General features: G+C 47.2%; 1 protein-coding gene and 1 pseudogene across 3 annotated transcripts in view; both read right to left on the bottom strand.

The window, feature by feature from the left end:
- Positions 1–4,351: 4,351 nt before the first annotated feature.
- Positions 4,352–20,278, bottom strand: part of LOC147617340 (uncharacterized) — a 60,912-nt gene continuing 44,985 nt past the window's right edge. For 2 of the 3 annotated variants that reach the window (XM_086776983.1, XM_086776984.1), the window contains 11 exons: positions 7,129–7,218; positions 6,799–6,864; positions 6,611–6,676; positions 6,436–6,530; positions 6,272–6,317; positions 6,063–6,117; positions 5,835–5,911; positions 5,252–5,686; positions 5,061–5,165; positions 4,779–4,961; positions 4,352–4,641 (listed from right to left, as the gene is read on the bottom strand). In XM_086776983.1, coding sequence (XP_086633109.1) covers positions 4,576–4,641; positions 4,779–4,961; positions 5,061–5,165; positions 5,252–5,686; positions 5,835–5,911; positions 6,063–6,117; positions 6,272–6,317; positions 6,436–6,530; positions 6,611–6,676; positions 6,799–6,864; positions 7,129–7,218 — 1,284 coding nt within the window. In that variant the 3' untranslated portion in view covers positions 4,352–4,575. The remainder of the gene's footprint in view (positions 4,642–4,778; positions 4,962–5,060; positions 5,166–5,251; positions 5,687–5,834; positions 5,912–6,062; positions 6,118–6,271; positions 6,318–6,435; positions 6,531–6,610; positions 6,677–6,798; positions 6,865–7,128; positions 7,219–20,278) is intronic. The other variant, XR_015262410.1, reaches the window with a different exon arrangement.
- Positions 16,949–18,408, bottom strand: LOC147617341 (uncharacterized; annotated as a pseudogene).

Raw genomic sequence — 20,278 nt, 5'->3', positions numbered from 1 at the left:
TGTTTGGTCAAATCTTGTGGTTCTTGGCTTAATCCTCTACTAGACTAATTGCTATTGATGGCCTTGAAAGCATTTGAGCACATTTGAACTCTAAGGCCTCAGATCTGGGCTCCCCGCATACTCTAATTTTTGCACACAAAACAGAATTCCCAATAACCTTTTCATTCACTATGTAGCTTTTCTTATTCCTTCTGGAGGAACTAAGACCATTGAAGGTTACTCAGTATCAAAGCCATCAACAAAGCTTATCCATTCTCTCTACACAAAGATCTACAACGCGATCACGAGGATGTGATCACCATCAAGAAAGAGGGGATGTTAACCCATTATCTTATATCAAGGAGTCATGATAGATGCACCAAAGGGTCATACATTCAAGATATGAAGCAATAGTGTCCAAAGCTACAACTTGGACGGACGCCCGTAATAGTGTGACAGAGTATTTATAGTGATTCCCACTTCAAGAGCATGTGGTAGCAAGTTAGGATGAAGTCCTAAGTGATGTACTTTATGGATATATTATGAGAGTAGTCATTGTAATAGCAGTAGGCCTCTTATGAGCCTAAAGTGCCTGGCCGACCACAGTTTAAGTGTGTGAACACTTATGGCCATTTATATAAGTGAATATCTCTCATAATACAACATACTCTCCCATTATGCAATTGAGTCTTGCTCTTGCTAATCCTCTTGCTAATCTCTCTCCCTAATGCATGCTAGTGAGTGTGTGAGTGAAGTGAGGTGAGAGGAGACACGAGTACCTATAGTGCAACGCGACGGTGTGACAACGCTCTTCGCGAGACGTGCGATAGAATCGCTTCTCAAGGAGTTGTAGAGATTGGAGACCTGAAGGGTTACAAGCTCAGCCATTGGAAAGATCCTCACGACAGTTGCGGTTGACTATGTAATCTCTTGTTAGATGTGGTTCAAGGGGGTTAGGGTGAGCCATAATAGACCCTTACGTCTTCTCTATTCTCTTCTCTCCTTCTCTCATGCAAGGAGAATGTTTATTTAGGTGAACACAGTGTATGGTCAAACAAGATGATCGGGAGTATCTTGCTACCATTAGATTTTAGATATCCACTCAGATTTTTCACTTTATGTGAAAAAGATAAATAAAGGGATCATGTTGTTAGTCATCTATATAGATGACCTGATTGTTACTCGTGATAGTGACGCTACTATATACGTGATACAAGATGCTTTTGAAGCAAATTTTTAAAATGAAAGATTTCAGTAAGCTGTGGTATTTTTGCGATATAGAGGTGGTGAGATCACTTGATGGCATTTTGCTACTACGGACGTAGTATGGCTTGGATATGTTATCCTAGTATGGTATGGCAAGTTCTATATGCCTGTTTCAGTGCCATTAGAGAAAAACACTAAGTTTTTCACAAATACAAGTGAGCTCTTAAAGGATCCCACTCTATGTACAGGGGCATAGTGGGTAGCTTGATCTACATGACCATTACTAGGCCAGATTTGAGCTATGTTGTTGGGCTAATGAGTCGTTTTATGCAAGCCCCCACAAAGCCACACTTATTGATTACGGACTTTTCTACGAGGCTAGCAAAGATATACAGCTACATGGGTATACAAATGTTGATTGGGCTGGTAGTGTCTAAGGCAGGAGATCTAGTAGTGGCTTTATCTTCTCTTCTGGGAGTAATGTTGTGAGTTGGAGTAGTAAGAAACAGTCGACAGTTGCCTCGTCAAGTAGAGAGGCAAAATGCCTTGCCTTGATTATGGACTTTTATATGAGGCTAGCAAGAGTTATACAGCTATATGGGTATACAAATATTGATTCGGCTAGTAGTGTCTAAGACGAGATCTACCACTGGCCTTATGTTCTCTTTGGGGAGTAATGCTATGAGCTGGAGCAGTAAGAAACAACTGACATATGTCTTATCGAGTACAAAGGTAGATTAAAAGGAGCATTGCTATGACAGATTATCAAGTAACTTAGTTGCAAAAGCTACTTGGTGATATGGGTGCGCCAGTGGATAGGACCATTGCAACATAACATATAACTGGCCACCAACAACCCATTCTATCATGCTAGGACGAAGCACATTGAAGTGCATTATCATTTTGTGTGGAAGAAGATTCTACCACAGATGATTTAGATCTGGTATGTGACAGCACAAAGGATGGGGTGATTGACATCGTCACGAAGACATTGCGTGCAAAGAAGATCTGTAAGTTTAGGAGCTTACTTGGAGTGTAGTATGTATAGTTAGTTGGGCTCGAGGGAGGGTGTTGAGATATTGAGCTTCACTAGTATTGCGGACATCAATGACCCGCGTGGATGATAGGTTTCGCAATTACGCCGTTGGCATGGTTAGTGAGATTATGGGCGATATACAACCAGTGGTTTACAAGCTATGTGACAACCACTTTGATGTACTAGATTTATAGCATAGTTATAACGCCCACTCATATCGTCGAATTCACACAATGGATCGACCATTTGTATGTTATAGTAGGAGAGTACTCTCTTATAGCATATACTCTTATGCCTTTATTGTAGAGAAGAAGAGAATTTTTAAAAAAAAATCAACCATCCATCTGTCGTGTCGTTGTCTACTCTTGTATGTGTGTATTTGCTTGCAAGAAGCTCAAGGTCATCCTCTCCCACGCATTCTTGTCAAAGCTTGCCAACGGGAGCACAACTAAACCTTCGTCTGTCCTTCAAGATGATGCAAAGATTAAGACCTCTAGGCTAAAGCTTCCACCACACATTTGTGATGATGGATTTTTATAGAAGAGAGTCATTCACCATGATCCTCGGAGACCTTACATAGGAGATACAAAGCATGGTTCTTCACTGTTGGGAAACGAATCACATTTATATACACAAAGATAACTAATCCTTGAAAACAAGAAAGACATCCCCCATTGGTCGAGGCATTCTAGCCAATGTGTCCGACACAACGCTTGGACCACGTCAATTGATATCTAGACCTTGTAACAAAATGTTGAATGGTAAAGATGAGGACAAAAAATACAAACCCATCTCAATGAAGCCTATGACCAGGGATACTTTTCCACAAAATCTTGGGACAATGTTTGCACGATTGGATTGTTTCGAAATCACTTCCATGTTCGTACTCTTACATTTGAAGCAAAACCAATCGAACTCACTTGCTAAGCTAGAGTGTTCCTTGAAAGACCAGCTAGTTGCATAGCGAGCCTTGGTTGACATCTCATACCATTGTGAAAATCCATAACTTCACCAAAGTCAAAGCCCACACCCAAAACCTCAACCTCAACAACCCTTAAAGGAGAAGGGAGTGGGTACCCAAGAAAACCCTGGCTAGCGAAGGAAAGCACAATGTCCAAGCAAAGATCGAGCAACCACCATTTAGCCACAAGTCTACACAGCAGAGATCTACCAAGCAGGAGCTCCATGCACAAGAGTTTTACCCAACCCCCGTCTCAAGATGTTACAAGCTCAAGGCTTCTACAACGGAAATCCTTTCCCGAAAACCTTGTGGACCACACCACAATCTCTAAAGCCAAAGAGAGTCAAGTGGCCTCGAGCTCAGCAAAAGAAATGATGTTCATGGATGTATAGGCTGTGGAGATTGAAGATTCCAAAAAAGTGTTCGGTGTGTGCACATAGGACAGCCCAAGTGAGAATTGCAGGTGTTGTGCATGGGCGAGCTTCCACCCTCCCTAATCCCCATGTGTTTGCTCATAGCGAATACTCGCTCCACCATCCGAGAAGGCTGTGTCCGAAAACATCTTGAAAATAAACCACCTCCCACATTGCAACATAAGCTCATGTGTGCCTCGTGTCCAGAAAAAAAAAACATGCCACATAACATAGGCTCATGTGTGCCACGTGTCGAAAAAATCTTGAAAACAATGCATCTTACGTATTTGAGCCTATGGGCACAAAAAAAAACCCTGCAGCAATGCTAGTGTACAACCACATTTCACAGTTACGTAGACTGTTGCATCACTTGCATTTCATTTAGTCAGCTAAACACACCACCTCATTCATGCCATTCTCAAAATCTAGTGCGTCTTGCTGCATATTGTGAAACAACAGACCATAACTCAGAATAAAGGATTCAAATGGACTTACGACCTACACAGGTCGTTATCATGTCTCTGTGCATGAATCAGCACACATGAAAGTAAGCCCACATGAGCAGGGCTTCCCTACATATGTAGGGCCATAGGGGCACGCAGCAACATCAAAATTGGCCTTAGTTGATGGTTATACCACCTATATGACAAAAAATTCTCCTTGGACTTCATCTATCACAGAAAATAAACTATTTCTAGAATTTGATTTCAAAATTCACCAAATACTAATATATAGAGAAAGAATTTAGAGAACTCATGATCCAAAGATTGATCTTTTCATCAATAGGTCGCACAGAAACACAGGTGTTTGAAAACATTTGATCCACACCATTCTTGGGCCAAAACCTAAATATAATATTGCAGAAACAAAAGGTCGCCCTCAGATTTATTTATTTATTTGAGGGTGGGTACTGAAAGTAAATGCCATTAAAGTAGACTTGAAAAGGTTGTCTACTAGTCCCATCAAATTTGAAAAACACTTCAATACGGCCTATATCGTGGCTCCATCTTTGAAGAGCTTGTTGGCAACGAATTATACAATGTCCACTGGAACAAATACACAAAAGAACCAGGTTGTTCATAGATTTAAAACTAAAATATAGATTCAGTGAGCTGAATGATTTGCATGGCACAAACATTCTAACAGGAACACATGCCAATCTATAAGAAAGTCATCAACTTACTGGATCAGCGTAGTCATAACCACCAGAAAAAGCACCAAACCCAGCAGTACTAGACCCCGAGATATTGCCACCCCTAATGGGACCCGGACCACCTGCCCCACTGCTTGCAGCAGCTAAATTTGGATTATAAAAAGCCCCTGTACTAGGAGCTTCACCGATAGGAGCAGCCTGATCTATAGCCAACTGGAAAAATAGCAGAAGAAACCAATCAATCCAGCATCAAAATCAAAGAAATCATGGAGAGAGCAGATTCCATGCATAGAGATAGAACTCCAAAATTACCATCTGCCCACGGAGCTCATGTGAGCGTGAAACAACCTGCTCAACTGAGCTCTCCTCAGCAAAAGTAACAAAGCCAAACCCTCTATGTGTTGTCTTCTCCTTGTCCTGATGAGAGTGGTATACCATGTTATTAGGTCTAAAGGTGCTGTGAGCATAAAAACAAGTTTTGATTACACCTTCCCAGATTTTACCTTCGGAAGATAAACATCTAAAAGGGGACCAAATTTGCTGAAGTAAGCCCGGACATCCTCTGTGGTGGCTTCTGTAGGAATTCTTCCAATAAATATCTTCTTTCCTGTAGGCTTTGGGGCACCAACAAGCGATACAGCAGGTGCACGAGAAACATTTCTGTTATGATAACTACTTGTTTCAGCTTTATGTTCTGCCAAGCCCACAGCCCCTTTTCCTGACGCCATTTGCAGATGGTGGGCCCTAGAATTCCCTGCCCCAAATGCACTTGCTTGCATTCCTACACCTCCCATTTCACTTGGAAACCCATAACCAGGATACTCAAAAGGGAAGAAAGGAGGCATGCCAAAAAACCCTAGCCGAGCTGCTGCATTTAGGTAGCTGTTAAAGACGCCATATGGAAGCGCAAGCTTGTCAAGATTCTTGCCCGGTTCCTCCTGTCCAACACCAGCAGTCCAGGTTAAGAATGATGCCAGGCTCTTCTCTAATGAAAGCAGTCGCATAACGCAGACGCTTTCTTCGTTGGTGCCTGATAATGTGCAGGGAAGCCATTGCACAGGCAAAGAAGGGAACCAACTAACACACCTTAGGGGTTGCCCGGTCCACGGCAATGGTGGTCCCAGCTAATTGATGTGTCTCAGCCATGATTTTATCCACAGAATCTGTAAAGCATCAAATAAAGTGTCCAAACTGTTTTACTTTGGATTTTGCACTTTTGCAACACTGCTTATGCTCTAACTTGGTATTGGGATTCATATAAACTCTTTTACTCAGAATTGAAGGTAAGGGAAAACTGGAGTGAAGTGGTCTGACCTGAATTCTCAAATGTCAGAAATCCTATCCCTCGGTGTGCCCGTGATCCTTTATCCTGCAAAATCAGAACTTATGTAAGCTAAACAGAATCCAAAGCCCTGACAAAGGGGAGAGAAGGCAAAGATGAACTCACACACCAAATAACTGTACAGAAAGCAACAAAGAAAAATTTGCCAGAATGCCCCTGTGACAATAGTTACAGAACTAACCTTTGGCATATATAGGTCAGTTATGACTCCGTACTTCTCAAAATAACTGCAAGGTCCCAAACCAAAAGTGTTAAGCCTTATAGGTGTTATAGATGTAATTTACAAAGTTCTATCAACCAATAAATGTTGTTCGTCGTGTGCTCCGGGCCATGACCTCCAAGTACCTTCTAAACATCTCATCTGTAACACTTAGAGGAACCCTGGCAACAAATATCCGACTGCTCTTCTTCTCAGCAGGTGGCAGCGGCTGCATAACTTCCTGCAAACCAATGAAAATTGTTACTATAATGGCACGTTAGGGAAATTATTAAGGAGCAATTTACGTACTTTTGAGCTTACCTTAGGTGTTGCCACTTTGACATCTAGCATCCTCCCATTGAGAAAGTGACTTGTTTCTAGAGCTTTCTGAAGTACAGGTTTAAATCAGACAAAAAACTTAGCAGACAGCACCATCTTGAGCCCCTACTTCTGACAGAAAGCTTATCAAACAGGAAGAAAGAAACAATTTGGTTAGTCCCTAAACTTACTTCAGCACTTTCAGAAGACGCAAAAGTCACATAGCCGAAACCACGAGAGCGACCAGTTGCCCGATCCTGCAAGGTGAGATGTACTTAGCCAATTACTCTGAATCGTTTTATAATACTTCAAATGCAAACACCTTGAGGAGCTCTCTGCTTGGCATGGGTTAGATGAGGAGGCTAGCAATACATGTCCCAACTATTACACCACCATGCCGACAGGATGCCGCTTCTATGCATCCTGTAGCCGTGAAGCCAAGCCAACCAAATGTACGTTCTTAACCCCATCACCATTGATGCAATACATGCTTTGATAGAATAAGCACAATGAACCTATACCTTCATAACAATGACATCTGAAAGTTCTCCATACTTGCTCATAAATTGCCTTAAGCCTTCAGTATCAATGTCCCATGGTATTCCTAGAACCTGAACCACAATTACTATTAGATATGTTCAAAACTTAACAAGAATCAATAAACAAACTCGGAAATATACAAATTGCTTTGATACTATATGTCACACCTGATTTTAATAGTTTGCTCGTTACTTGTAATAGAGTGGCCAGACATATGCTTTGAGACATTGCAATGTTGACTTTGGACAATTTTGTGAGCTAGTTTTGAGTAAGAAGCAATTTGATAAAGGAAAAGTGCGGTATACGAATGTAGATAAGGATGACTTTAAACTTCGAGAATTTATGTGAATTAACCATCTTATTTCTCTAAGAGGCTTACCATTGGCCCAGACAATAGTGCCCATATTGCTATATGACGGCATTGTCTCGTAGAGGGTTTGCAGAAACATTAGGATGCATTGGACAGATTTTGCAGGAAGAGATACCTTTTGGTCAATTTGGCCAAGGTTATGGTCCTCAACACACATCTTTTGTGGTCACCTCAAGATTATCTTTCTTATACAGAGAGGCAGCAGTGGAGATCATGCAGTAGTAGGTATACCTTGGAGTCACTTTTACGGGTGCATGACCACAGTTGCCAGTAACCGACTAGCAAGGGGGCATGCCTCTCTAGCCCATCTGCTGGAGAGTGTGTTTCCAGGCACATTTCCAGGATCCCCATACTAATCGTTGCCCCTTCGACACTTTAGTACAACCAGCAGCTATGTATGGTGCAGCCTTTTAAGGGACAGGCCTAGGGAAGGATGAGTGGAGCATAGAGAGGCTACAGGTGATGATCTGGTCATGCATGATCGGGGGTAAGCCATCTGTACCACGTGACATTATATGTGCAGAGTTTGGGGTGACCCCATTGGTTATAGATGCCCTCTTTCAGACCGTCACTTACATTCAGCATGTATACACCCTTGACATAGATCGCCTCCCAAAGCTAGCACTAGAGTCCTCTACGCAGTCATATCGCGAGAGCAAGAGGGACCAGCTGGACAGCCCTTCTCCTTGTCCACATGGCCACCACCATTACCGATACATACATGGTATTCGAAGGTAGTTGAGTGGTTTCATGCCCAGGGAATACAAATGGACATTCTCCCCCCATACCAATACACCCTAGATTCCCCCTACCGTGACCTCTCACTACATGAGATCAACTGAATCATCCAGTTAAAACTACCCAAACTACAGATACATCAGACATAGGTGTCGCCGTCAGAGACTGGTAAGAAGTGTGAGTTCTACAGAGATCAGTTCTTGAGACTCTCCGAGGATGGATTCATGAAGATCCAGGGATACATGCAAATAACATGTTACATGCTATGTGCATCGCAATTGGCCAACTCAGAGTATCTACCCACACCACCGCCTCAAAATAGAGATTGGCAAAGCCGAGAATATCCCAAAGAGAAGAGGATATGCAGAGTATGCACCATGGAAATGGTACAGGATGAGGCCCATTATATTTTTTGCTGTCCAGCTTACTACGAGACACGGGGGAGATGCACTGCCTTTATCAAGAGGGATTCGGGCCACTTGCACGGGTGATACGGTATGAGGATCAAAGATGCCTAGGCATGAACTTGATGAAGATCAGACGACATAGCAATGTAGTGTTGAGGCAGTAGGCCAAGAGACAGGCCCAGAACCGACACAACACCTCCCAAAGAGCAATCACAATTTCCTTGTGATACACACATCCACATAGAAGTCCACCACCCATACCAATGCCTCTGCTCGGACTTATAAGCCTACCACCCATATCTGTGCTCCCGCTCCCCACCCTAGAGGAGTTCTTAGCGAGAGAGACCGTTCCATTCTACAAGCCAGATGCCCCTGACATAGTCACATGGGTTGGAGGATGGGAACGGGGACGGGGAAGTGTTTGGGGATGGGGAACGCCTGAAGGCAGGGAACGGGGGGGGGGGGGGGGGGGGGGAGAGACGGAGATGGGACGTGTCTGGGGGTATTCAAATTTCACCTCTTCCTACCAAGACCAGCCTAAACCCTTGCCCCCAACACGGACTGCTCGTGCTCGCGAGGAAGAGGCCATTGAAGGCTGATGGCAGCTTAGATGGAGCTTTGGCATGCTCAAGGCTCAAGAACTTGTGCAGTGTGCACTGTGTACACTCCAGAGGAGAGATGGAAGAGAGCAAGTGTGCACAACAAAGATGGAGGAGGGCAAAGATCACTCAGCACATAAGCCTTTAGATAGGCTTTTTTTAAAACATTAAAACATAAAACTTAAAACCTAAGAGGCAAAGCCTTCCAAAAATTTCTTCACATCCCCAAACACCCCCCCGTCCCACAAATTTAAGACGTCCCTGATTGGGGACGGCTGTCCCCTTGTGAGGGACGGCACATGGGACGTCCCCTTGTGGAGGAACGCATCCCCGTGTGAAAGGGAGGCCACAATGGTGTTCCCCCGTCCCTAAGGCCCGGATGGGCGTCCCCTGTTACTATGGCCCCTGACCCAAAGGATCAGGACCCTCCAAGACAAAGACACAGATATGGGATTCTCCACTGACATAACATGCTCCCATCACAGAGGGCCACATGGTGATAACATGTGCATCGATCAAAGAAGAAACTTGCCAAAGCAATAAACCACGAACGCATTGGACATGACCTTTCACCCCTGATTGTGAATCAAAGATGAAAGCATTTCGCAATAGCCAATCATGCCAAAGACCCAACCATCGAAATAAAACAAAGAAGACCTCATGTTGCTGATTGTTTCCCCGGTAAATCATTTCCAAATACCCACTGCTTGGGTGACAAAGTGTGTCCAGTCACCATTTGCCACACTGAAGAGATGAACTCCCATATCTGGCGAGCCATCAGGCAAGAAATAAACCTATGCCAACTAGATTCTGGACAAGGCTAGCAGAAGCAACAATTGCCATTCGAAAGCCTTCGACACCAAAGGGCAGTGGCCAAAGGCAAGCCCTCAACCATGACTCGCCAAATAAACACTTTAACTGAAAAGGAAGCTTGGAATGCCAACCATAGAATAGGATGCGCTTCCACCAGGAGGCCTTTTTCTTCACATTCCAAACTTTATTAGATTTTGCTGCAAGCCATCTCTTCTCTTGGACCAAAAGATGATATACAACATAAGCGGAAGCCTTCAACAGCCTGGTCTTGTGACCCAACACCCAATCATCCCATGCATGAGAAGAATCCATCCTAGGAAGGCGCCCCAAAGACTGCAACCAAATACACTTGTAACATCAGGGCACACAAAATCTATGACAAGCACGGCGGAATGATAACATTCGCAGCCACCCAGGTAACAAAGTATCAGACATCCTCACAACACCCAGTCTCTCCATACGATTGAATTGCCGTCTAAAATTATTCTTTGGCCAAGTAATCACACGAGAGGTGGCCAACACCTTTGCAAGCAGGGAGTTCTCATCTCGATGAAAATCTGGAGGTCTCCAAGAAGTGAGCCGTAACACCTCCTGCCATGATTTAACCAAATGATCCAGCAGAGGAGGGGCAGATACATGCACAGATTGTGAAGCATTTAGAACATCCCAATCTCTCTTGGTTGGAGAGACCAAGGCCTTCTCCAACCAAGAGTCACACCTTCATGAAAATATTGCACCGCACTTGTGCCCGTTAGTTGACCACGTTTCCAGCTAACGTTCCTTGTCATTGCGAACGAAACCCTATTTGATCAGGGTAAGAATAAATCCCCGTGTCTGCGTGCTCGTTTGGGCACAAAGTGAATTCATTAGCCATAGACACCAACAGTTGGTTGAGCCCCAAAGTGCAGTCCCGAAGGGCAATCACAAGGCCGTAGACATCAATCGTTGGTTGAGTCCCGAAGGGCAGATGAGTCCCTCCCGGGATTACCCCGAAGGGCAGAGCAGTGGCCTACGTCATAGTTCGTCGAGTTCTTCGAGGAGGAAATGAATCTATCCCTGCATCCCAATGTAGCAAGCCCTAGAGTCATCAGAGTGAGTAGTAGCATCAAGGCGACAGTCATGGTATGCAAAGGTTCTACAATGGTTTTCACTATATGGGATGAGTATGGACAAGCTCCCTCCGTTTCAGTATGATGAGGACCATCCGACCATGAGACTCTCCCGTGTGGAGAGGAACTGATTGATACGTCAGGATTTGAGAGGATTGATCCTCCACAGCCTCTTCTTCCGAAGAGGCAGCACTACCACGATCATTTCTTACAGCTTACACAGGATGGGTTTGTGCAGAGACTAGGTTACATGGATGTATATATGTCTCATGCCATGCGCACTACTATTGGATAGCTTCGGGTATCTTCACACACTCTAGAGCTGGAGGCAAGGAGAGCTACAAGAGCCTCGAGGGAGACACGTATTTGCAAATTGTGCCACATAGAGGTGGAGACAGAGGAGTATTATGTTTGCCATTGCCCAGTATACTATGAGATTCGGGGGTGATACCATTGTCTCTTCAGGGGATTTTCGCCACTCAACACAGTTATGCAGTTTCATGATCAGAGATGCTTGGGGGCGTTTATGATGGAGTTACGATGTCATAGAGAGCGGCTATTACAACAGCTCCCACAACAGAGGGATACTACATCTTAGACACAGATCACTAACTTCTTCCAGCCACTCAGTGGTAGGACATCCTCCACAGCTCCTTCGATCCAAACCCGGGTCACTCGGAGATGCACTATATCTACATCTACTACCAAAGGAGTGGCATCAGCCTAAGCGAGGGAGCATCCAGGAGACGCCCCGCCCACCTGGACCTCGCCCCCTAGGTCTCCACCAAACACAGATTGATGAGATCTTGAGGAGACATAGCAGAGGGGATAGACCCCAGATTGATCTAGCACAGATTGGGAGATATCTTGCCCCTGGCCCGATGCATGACATCCTACACCCAATCATTGGCACCGGTTGGAACTAGATGCTTTATTGGATGTATTTACCTCCCCTCCGTCCCACCCACCCCACAATAGTTAACCAGAGCATGTAAAAGATTTATCTCCACATTATAGAGTACTTTGCCCTTTTTTCTCTTTTGTATCTATTTGATGTCCATTGAGACATGATGATGATGTACACAGGTTTTGTCTCAAAGACCGTTTTTTGGCCTTTAGAAGATGTTAATAAAATCTCAACACCTCTCTCTCTCTCTCTCTCTCTCTCTCTCTCCAATTTCACACAAACTTTGTCTATGGTCAGATATTTTCCTCCTTCCCACTCAACAACACGGCTCCCCATCACCTTCTGCCCACCTCTCTCTGCCACCATTACTAGTGGCACTAGTGCGTGCTGATCCACCACCCCCCATCTTAGCCGACAAAATGCAACGGCTCTAGTGTGCAAGGATTCACCACTACCCAACTACCAAGTCGAGCTCCAAGCACACTGGGTGGATTCCCACCCACTTTGTGCCTTACGTGGCACGGGACCGGATTTCGTGTTTTTTGGGTAGGTCTTCCGTCATTCAACTTCACCATCCAACATCGGTTGCCTACGCCCATTCCGTCAAGTTTGTCATCCCTCGCTGACGCCGACGCTCCAGTCGCTCATGCCCTCACCGCCATACACATGCAGTCTAGCAACTTTGTCACAACTTCTCATGGGGTTCCCTTCCTAGGCCAGTGTCCGCCATTCAATACCTGGTGCAAGCCTGCTCTCCGTCAATGTGCATGCCACCGGACCTGCAGAGTACTCCAACGTCGCGTACGCTACGCTGTCAAGCTACCAACTTCTTGGCACATCTTCTCTGCTTTGACTACCTCGCTCTCGCCCCTCTCCTTATCTCTGCAAACATCTGTGCAAGACACACATTTGGTGCAAGTCGAGGACCTGAGTGCCTCCTCTCTAGCATCTCAGAGCATAGTGACAGGGGGACGGAGGGACGCCCACGTGGGACGTGGGAACGCCGTCCCGAGCAGAGAGACCTGCACACCGGGCTAGGGACGGCCAGGGGGACGAGACGGAGGGGACGTGACCAGGGGACGAGCGTTCCCCCTTGTGGGAGCGGGGGGACGTTGTTTGCAGGGGACGGGGACGGCTGCAACAGCTAAATCTTCAGGCCTTTTTTTTCAAATAAACGGCTACTAGCTGTTAACAGTGGCCATTTGAGAGAGAGAGAGAGAGAGAGAGAGAGAGAGAGAGAGAGAGAGAGAGAGAGAGAGAGGAAAGAAAGAAAGATTTTATTAACGTCTTCCTAAAGACCGAACTCGGCCTATGAGACAAATCGGTGTACCTGTATGGGGTATCCTCTGTCATCCTAACAAAATGAAAAAGTACTGAACTAAAAAGCTGAATCTGGGTGTGCAATAATGAGTGGTGGAGGGGATGGAGCTCTACTACTAGGAGAATGCAAAGCTATATGCATGGAGTATACAATCATGATATGCAACCTAGCTAGCTCCATCCTGTACCATACTGGGGGTATAAAATGGTGTCTACAGCTCCTTGAAGAACATGCCTGGGTGTGCTCTGAAGCGAGCCAGTCGCTCCGCACCCTCTCTGTGAAACTATATAATGGGCTTGGAGCCACTCCTCTTCTACTCAAGCCTTCCAAGACTTGAGTTCTTCTCCACGATCTCCCTCTCCTACTCAAGCTTTCCTCTCCACTCTCTCCCTCTCCTACTCCACGGTCCATCACCTTCCTCTCCACCCTCTCCTACTCACTACACCGTCCCCACCCCCCGTCCCCGTTCCCTACCTCTAGCCGTCCCCGTCCCCATCCCCGTTCCTGTCCCCATCCCTTGGTTAACTATGTCTCAGAGGTATTTTCTTTTTTTTCTCTCCTTTTTTTTCCCCATGAAAAGATCCTTTCATTAGTTATAAAAAAGCCCAATGGACTACAAACCCTCTCCTCCTCATAAGAAGGCAGAGCAGAGACCAATTAAGGCAGCTAGGGAGACTCTCCCTATGTGCAGAAAAGTACAAATAAACTGAGAGGCTATATCATACAATAGGAGGGGGGAAAATCCAACCTGGTGGCCTGTACTGCCAGCGGGGGTACCCGCGTGTAGAGTATAGAAAGGACCGCTGCGCCAAGTGGTGTGGAAAGCCTGGCGTCGCAAGATCGCTCGATCCGAGTCGCCCCAGATGCGGTCATACTGTCCTCGCAGGGTGTGAATCAACTCCTGCCAGATAGCCCGAACAGTCTCTGCTGGTGGCTCCAGTCTCCCCTCAAAAGCCCTGAAACAATGGGCTCTCCAGGCGAACCATATGGTGAGGCTGCTGAGGAGCTCCCATCGTAAATCCCTCTCCTGTGTCCAGCCGGCTGTCGAGAATTCCGGTGAAGGAACAAGGCGAGGCTGGCCCCCAATGAATCTGATGGCTTGGCTGGCCTGCTCCATCTCGTATCCCATAGCTAGCCCTGACGAAGTCGACCAAGCAGCGGCTCCCCATGTATACATTCCCTCTCGAGAGAGGGGGGCCAAAATGCGCAGAATCCTCAGCCAAATCTGCTGCACCTATGGACAGTCCCATAGGTAATGTCGTTGGGTCTCGGTGGCCGCATCGGACGCAGGCCAGCGGAAGGCCACTTTAGACAAGCCAGGTGCCAATTGCAGAGCCCCTGTGGGCAACCAGCCACTAGAAAGCCGAGATCCTGCGTGCCTGTCTGCTAGCCCAGAGCCTGGTCCAAAAATCCTCCAGGAACTCTTGTGAGAGTCCCTGTAGCCGCCAATGCTCCGATGCAACTGGAGAGACCATCCTCCTCGCAGTCAAAATATGGCTTCCCAACCGACTAGTGTACTGGAAAAAGGTGATCTCTGTGGCCTCGGGGGACGCATAAGGATCATGCCACTCGTACTTGCCAGGGTCCCACTGGAGCCGAGCCAAGGGGCACGCAGCATATGCCCATATGCGCCAATCAGAGTCTACATCTGCAGGGTCTGGATCAATATGCCACTTCCGAGAAGCGGCGGCCACTACCCGTATCCTCTGAAAGATGCTGCAACCAAAGGCGACTCCGCCTCCACTCTCTGAAGTCTGCCCTCATCCTGTATCTCATAGTAGAGGCATCTACCATCCTCCGTGCAAGCTCTGACAGCAATCAGGATCTCTGTGTAAAGGCTCCCATCCACCGTGGGGCCGCTGGCTCGAAAGGCGTGAACCACTCCTCAGTGAGTGCCTCCTGAATGTCATCCCTCATAATCAGCCCCCCTCTGAAGTGACTCAGCCTCACCACCTAGATCTCCTCCGGGAGACTGCAAAAGGCTTGCCAATCTCCAAAACTGCGTGTTGGGCTTGCCGCCAATGGTCCCCAGGCTAGACGAGGGCGAGAACCCAACATATGACCCTGCTCTGTGCGTACCACGGGGCTCCAGATGAGCGGCTGTCTGGCCCGCTCCTCATCGCAAGTGGGAGGTCTCTGAGAAAGCCCCGGTCTCAGCAACTCCCAAGCTCACAGGATGCTCAAGGCAAATTTGTCCTCCCATCCTCTACTGAGGCGTGTCTTCCTCATCTCTATGAAGATCCACCGTATCTCTGGTGCCCAAGTGCCCCGTGCTGGGGGAGCTCTAGCCTGCAGCCGCTGAAAAAGAAGCTCCTTCCAAGGCTCAGTGCCTGGAAGCAGCCCCCGAACAATAAGCTTCCCCAACAAGGCTCTACTCTGATCAACTGGATCTATAACGCCCAAGCCCCCCTGGGCCAGCGGAAGAGTAATACCTGCCCAAGCAACCTTTACTCGGGCCAGCTAACCATCCCGCCCTGACCAAAGAAAGTTCCTGATCAGCCTCTATACCTGGCTGATGCAAGAGCTCGAGAAAATCTATCAAGACGTGATATACCACATAGTCGCTAAAAGCATCTAATTTGTCACCACCACCCTCCCAGCCAAGGAAAGCCGAGCTGTACTCCAATATAGAAGCTTCTTCCGAAGCACTCCTTGACAAAGCCTGTCTGGGTAGCATGAATCAAATCCCCAAGGAAGGGTTGGATCCTCAAACTCAAGGCCTTGGCTAGGACCTTGTAAACAGTATTCAGGATCATAATAGGCCTCCACTGCCAAATATCATCTGACACTCCCTCCCCCTTGGGGATAAGCAAGATCAAGCCCTCTGAAAAACTCTGTGGCATCACCCCAGTGTCCAAAACGTGCTGAAAACCCCTGCGGAGGCCTGGCCCCAAAAGGTCCCAATAGCGCATAAAAAAGGCAGGCGTCAAACCATCCTCCCTAGGGCAACTATGACGCGGGAGGGCCCTCAAAGCCTCAACAAGCTCATCCTCTGAAAGGGACGCACCCAAAGCTCTGCGCATACGATCTGTGACCCTCCTCTGCAAATGGGTCCACACAGTCTGTCTGCAAGCATCACGTGTCTCCGTGGCTGGCTCCACTGAAAGCAAGTCTCTGTAGAACTCAGTGGCAATAGCTCTAATCTCCTCGGGCTCAAAGGCTAACGATCCGTCCTCCCTCCTAAGTTGGCGTATTCCTGCTCGAGCATGGCGGGGTCCGATGATCTCAAAAAACTCCCCAGTCACTCTATCACCAAGCTGAGTCCACTGAGAGGCCTGGCGATGATGGTAAAACTCGTCTCTGCTCCTCTGCCTCTTGAACCTCCTGATGTGCCTAGCTCAGCTGGGACGCCACCCACTCACATGTGGACTGCTGCTCCTGAAGGCGCTGGAGCGAAGCAAGGCTACGTCTCAAGCGACGCTCCCGCTCTCATGTCTCTCCTAGCCGTTTCAAGGCTGTAGCGTGCAAAAAAGAGCCGAGCTCGATGAGCCCCTGGACACACTGGCCTGCTGCATCCAGGTCAGAGCTCTGGCTATCCTGCCATATCCTCTCAATGTCCTCAAAAAGACTGGGGTCTATAAGTATCCTCTCTGGGATCCTCAACTGCAAGCTGGTCTCCCGTGTCCTCTCCTCGAGTCAAAATAACTAGCGCATGGTCTGAGAAAGAGGTGCCAGCGAGAATGCCAACGGAGCCACCACGCTCCCTGACCCTGTCGCCCACATAGAAGCGATCAATCCGTGATAAATTAGTCCCTCCCTGCCGGCGATCCGACCGAGAAAAACTAAGACTGTCCTGAGAACGGGAGAAAGCCTCATGCTGCCATGCATCAGTGATCCGCAGTGTCATACAAAATCGCTCCCAAGCTGCAAGCTGCGTGCCGTGCACTGTAACATGACTGCCTCCCATCCTATCGGCCGGGTCCTGAAGCATGTTGAAGTCTCCCCCAACACACTAATGTGCGGCCTCGGGCAATGCATCTGTAACAAGGGTCCACAACTCTGCTCTGGCACTAGCATGATTGGGCGCATAGACATTGAGCACACCAATGTGCTCATCGTGCATCCTCAAAATAACATATTGCACTCTACCAAGCACAATGACCCCGCGATCCACAATGGCCTGCCGCCATGCATCCGCAATGACCATACGTACTCCTCCCTGCCCTCCAAAGGGGCCAAAACCTACAGCCCAAAAATTGTCCCATCTACCAGGCATCACCGAACCATATCTGCGAATCCTGCTCTCACTCAAATGGTGCTCCTGCATCATCAAAATATCAATACTGCCCCCAACCAGGCATCTCTGAAGCTCTTGCCTCAAGCAACCACAATAACGTACATAGTGTGCGCCGCCAAGGCCCCGTACATTCCATGAGATGATCCTCTGGATGACCTGCTGAGGTGGAGGCTGTCTCAGCCATACGGCGGGCCTTCGCAAGCGGCTTGGATGGTGAGTAATCCTCATCCGAGCGACTACGAATCTGCCCACCCGGTGTGCTGCAAGAGTCTCGGACCAGGCGCCAGTGGCTGTGTCCCATAGCGACTGCCTCCCACTCCGAGAAAGAATCCTCATGTATGCATACATAGCTTTTAACGATGTGTGACCGAGTTGACTTATAAACCTTTGTAAGTCTCATCAACAAATAATTTCCCATGTTGCTCATGCTATGTAGCCATCTTTCAAGCCAAACTTTGCCAGTAGTAAATGCTTCAATTTTCTTCTGTGGAAAATCCCGATTCGCACCTTGGTTCTGGACAATGTGTGAAATACTGTTCACGACTAGTGAGGGGACCAAATTGGTGACATCCCCTCCGTCTTATAAGATAGTTGTCCGCAACTGTATAAGCCTGATACCACTGAAATATCCTTCAAATATAGCAAATCCACTGCCTATCAGTAGTATTACATAATTCCAACATTAAAGTCATGATTCTAGATCGACGATCCAAAGTCAGATACGGGCACAAGAGCCAACCGCATCAAGAAACTGTATCCATATCCTGAGTCAATAACTCTAATATTAACCAAACACAATCACAAGAACCAACTATGTCCCAAATATCCATAAATCCATAAGCCACTTTTCTGAATGTTCAGGGATGCTGAATCCTTCCCAAAACATAAGTACGAAGTGAGTACCAGGGTTGCTCGTCTTGAGAAAGATCACACCATGTCAGGCTACATCTGCCATACATGTACCATAAGAAAAGCACACCATGTCAGGCTGTATCTGCCATACATGTACTATCATGCCAGGCTCCATAAGCCACACATGTTCTGTCATGTCAAGCCTCATAAGCCACACATGTTTTCCACACATGTTCCGTCATATAAGGCCTCGCAAGCCATACATGTTCTATCATGTCAAGCCTCAATGGGCTCACACCAGAGTCCTTCTTGAGGATCATCCACATACATGCAAAAGACATAAACTCATGTTGACATGTCAGTGGCTCACACCGGAGTCCTTCCGAGGATCCATCCACATACATGCAAAAGACATAAACTCATGTTGACATGTCAGTGGGCTCACACCGGAGTCCTTCCGAGGATCCATCCACATACATGCAAAAGGAATGTGCCATGGCATGCTTGATGTGAGAAATCCTTCTCCGCAAAACTGCCAAAACAAGTACATGTTCACACAAGCCAAGGAAGCTCAGCTGGCACTCTGTTGCATAATCACAGGGGACGGATGGGAGGGAGGGGAAGGACGCGGAAACGCCATCCCGAGACGTGGTGGCGTTCCAACACAGGCTAGGGACAAGGGGGAACGTTCCGAAGAAGTTTGTCACCAGGGGACAGAGTCCCAGGAACAGCGGAATGGGCTGGTCTTGTCGGGGACATGTCGTTTTTTTTTTACTATTTTTTTTGCCGTTTTTTTCCATTGGTTTTTTCACCGTTTCTTTGCCATTTTTCGTCGTTGCTTCTACCCGTTTTCGCGGTGCTAGAAGAACGACGGTTGGTCATGGTGGGAAGTGGTTAATGCCAACCGCCCTGGAAGTGGAGGAGGTTCACGCCCGTGGTCTTGCAAGCTTTGCCCCTATAGGCGGACGAGTGGGTCAGACAAAGTGAGAGCCCACCTTATGCATGAGTCCGGGCACGAGGTTCGATTTTGCACGAGAATCACATCAGAGAAGAGAAGGGAGCTTCTTGAGTGCATTGTTGGGCATGAGGCTTTAAGGGCTACAAGGCCGACACATGTGGCTGTGGATCTTGCAACATTTGTGACACCGCCCGAGGGGTCTGTTTCAAGGTCAAGGGGTGCGTCTACCACATCTACACCATAGCCACATGGTGTAGGTTCCTTTACAATGCCCACACTCGCGCGGCGACAGAGTACACTTGAGGAAAGTTGGGATCTTAAGAAGAAGGAAGAGGTTGATACAACTGTGGCTCGCTTCTTCTTCCATGACCATATTGCTTTCCATACTGCTAGGTAAGCATTGACTCTTCCCTCTTGTCCATGTCCTGACTCACTAATTTTTCTAAGTTTCATTTTTGAAAGTTGACACTTGTTTCTTTTTGTGATCAAATCCGAGAACTTCTATCACCATTTGGTTCGTTTCCATTTCTGGAGCCACTTCTATGGGACTGTCACTTTCATAGAGCGGCTAGATTTGTACCATGTTCATATGTGGCTAGGCCAATGCCCCATGTGAAAGGGTCAGTCATCTTGTGTCACATGGGCGGGAACCAGTTTTGTGCCACCCGTGTGACCAGTATTGTGCCATATGGACGGGAGGTTGTTTGCTTCCACCCGTGTATGACCAAGATTGTGTCTTACCCATGGGACTGTCACTCCATGGTAGGACTGATATTTGTGCTGAGCTTTGTCTACGGGATTGACACTCCATAAGAAAGCA

The sequence above is a fragment of the Cibotium barometz genome, chromosome 37, assembly GCF_041138505.1.
Source record: "Cibotium barometz isolate CiBa-2024 chromosome 37, ASM4113850v1, whole genome shotgun sequence".
Classification (NCBI taxonomy): Eukaryota; Viridiplantae; Streptophyta; class Polypodiopsida; order Cyatheales; family Cibotiaceae; genus Cibotium; species Cibotium barometz.
This window is presented reverse-complemented; position numbering and strand designations above follow the sequence as displayed.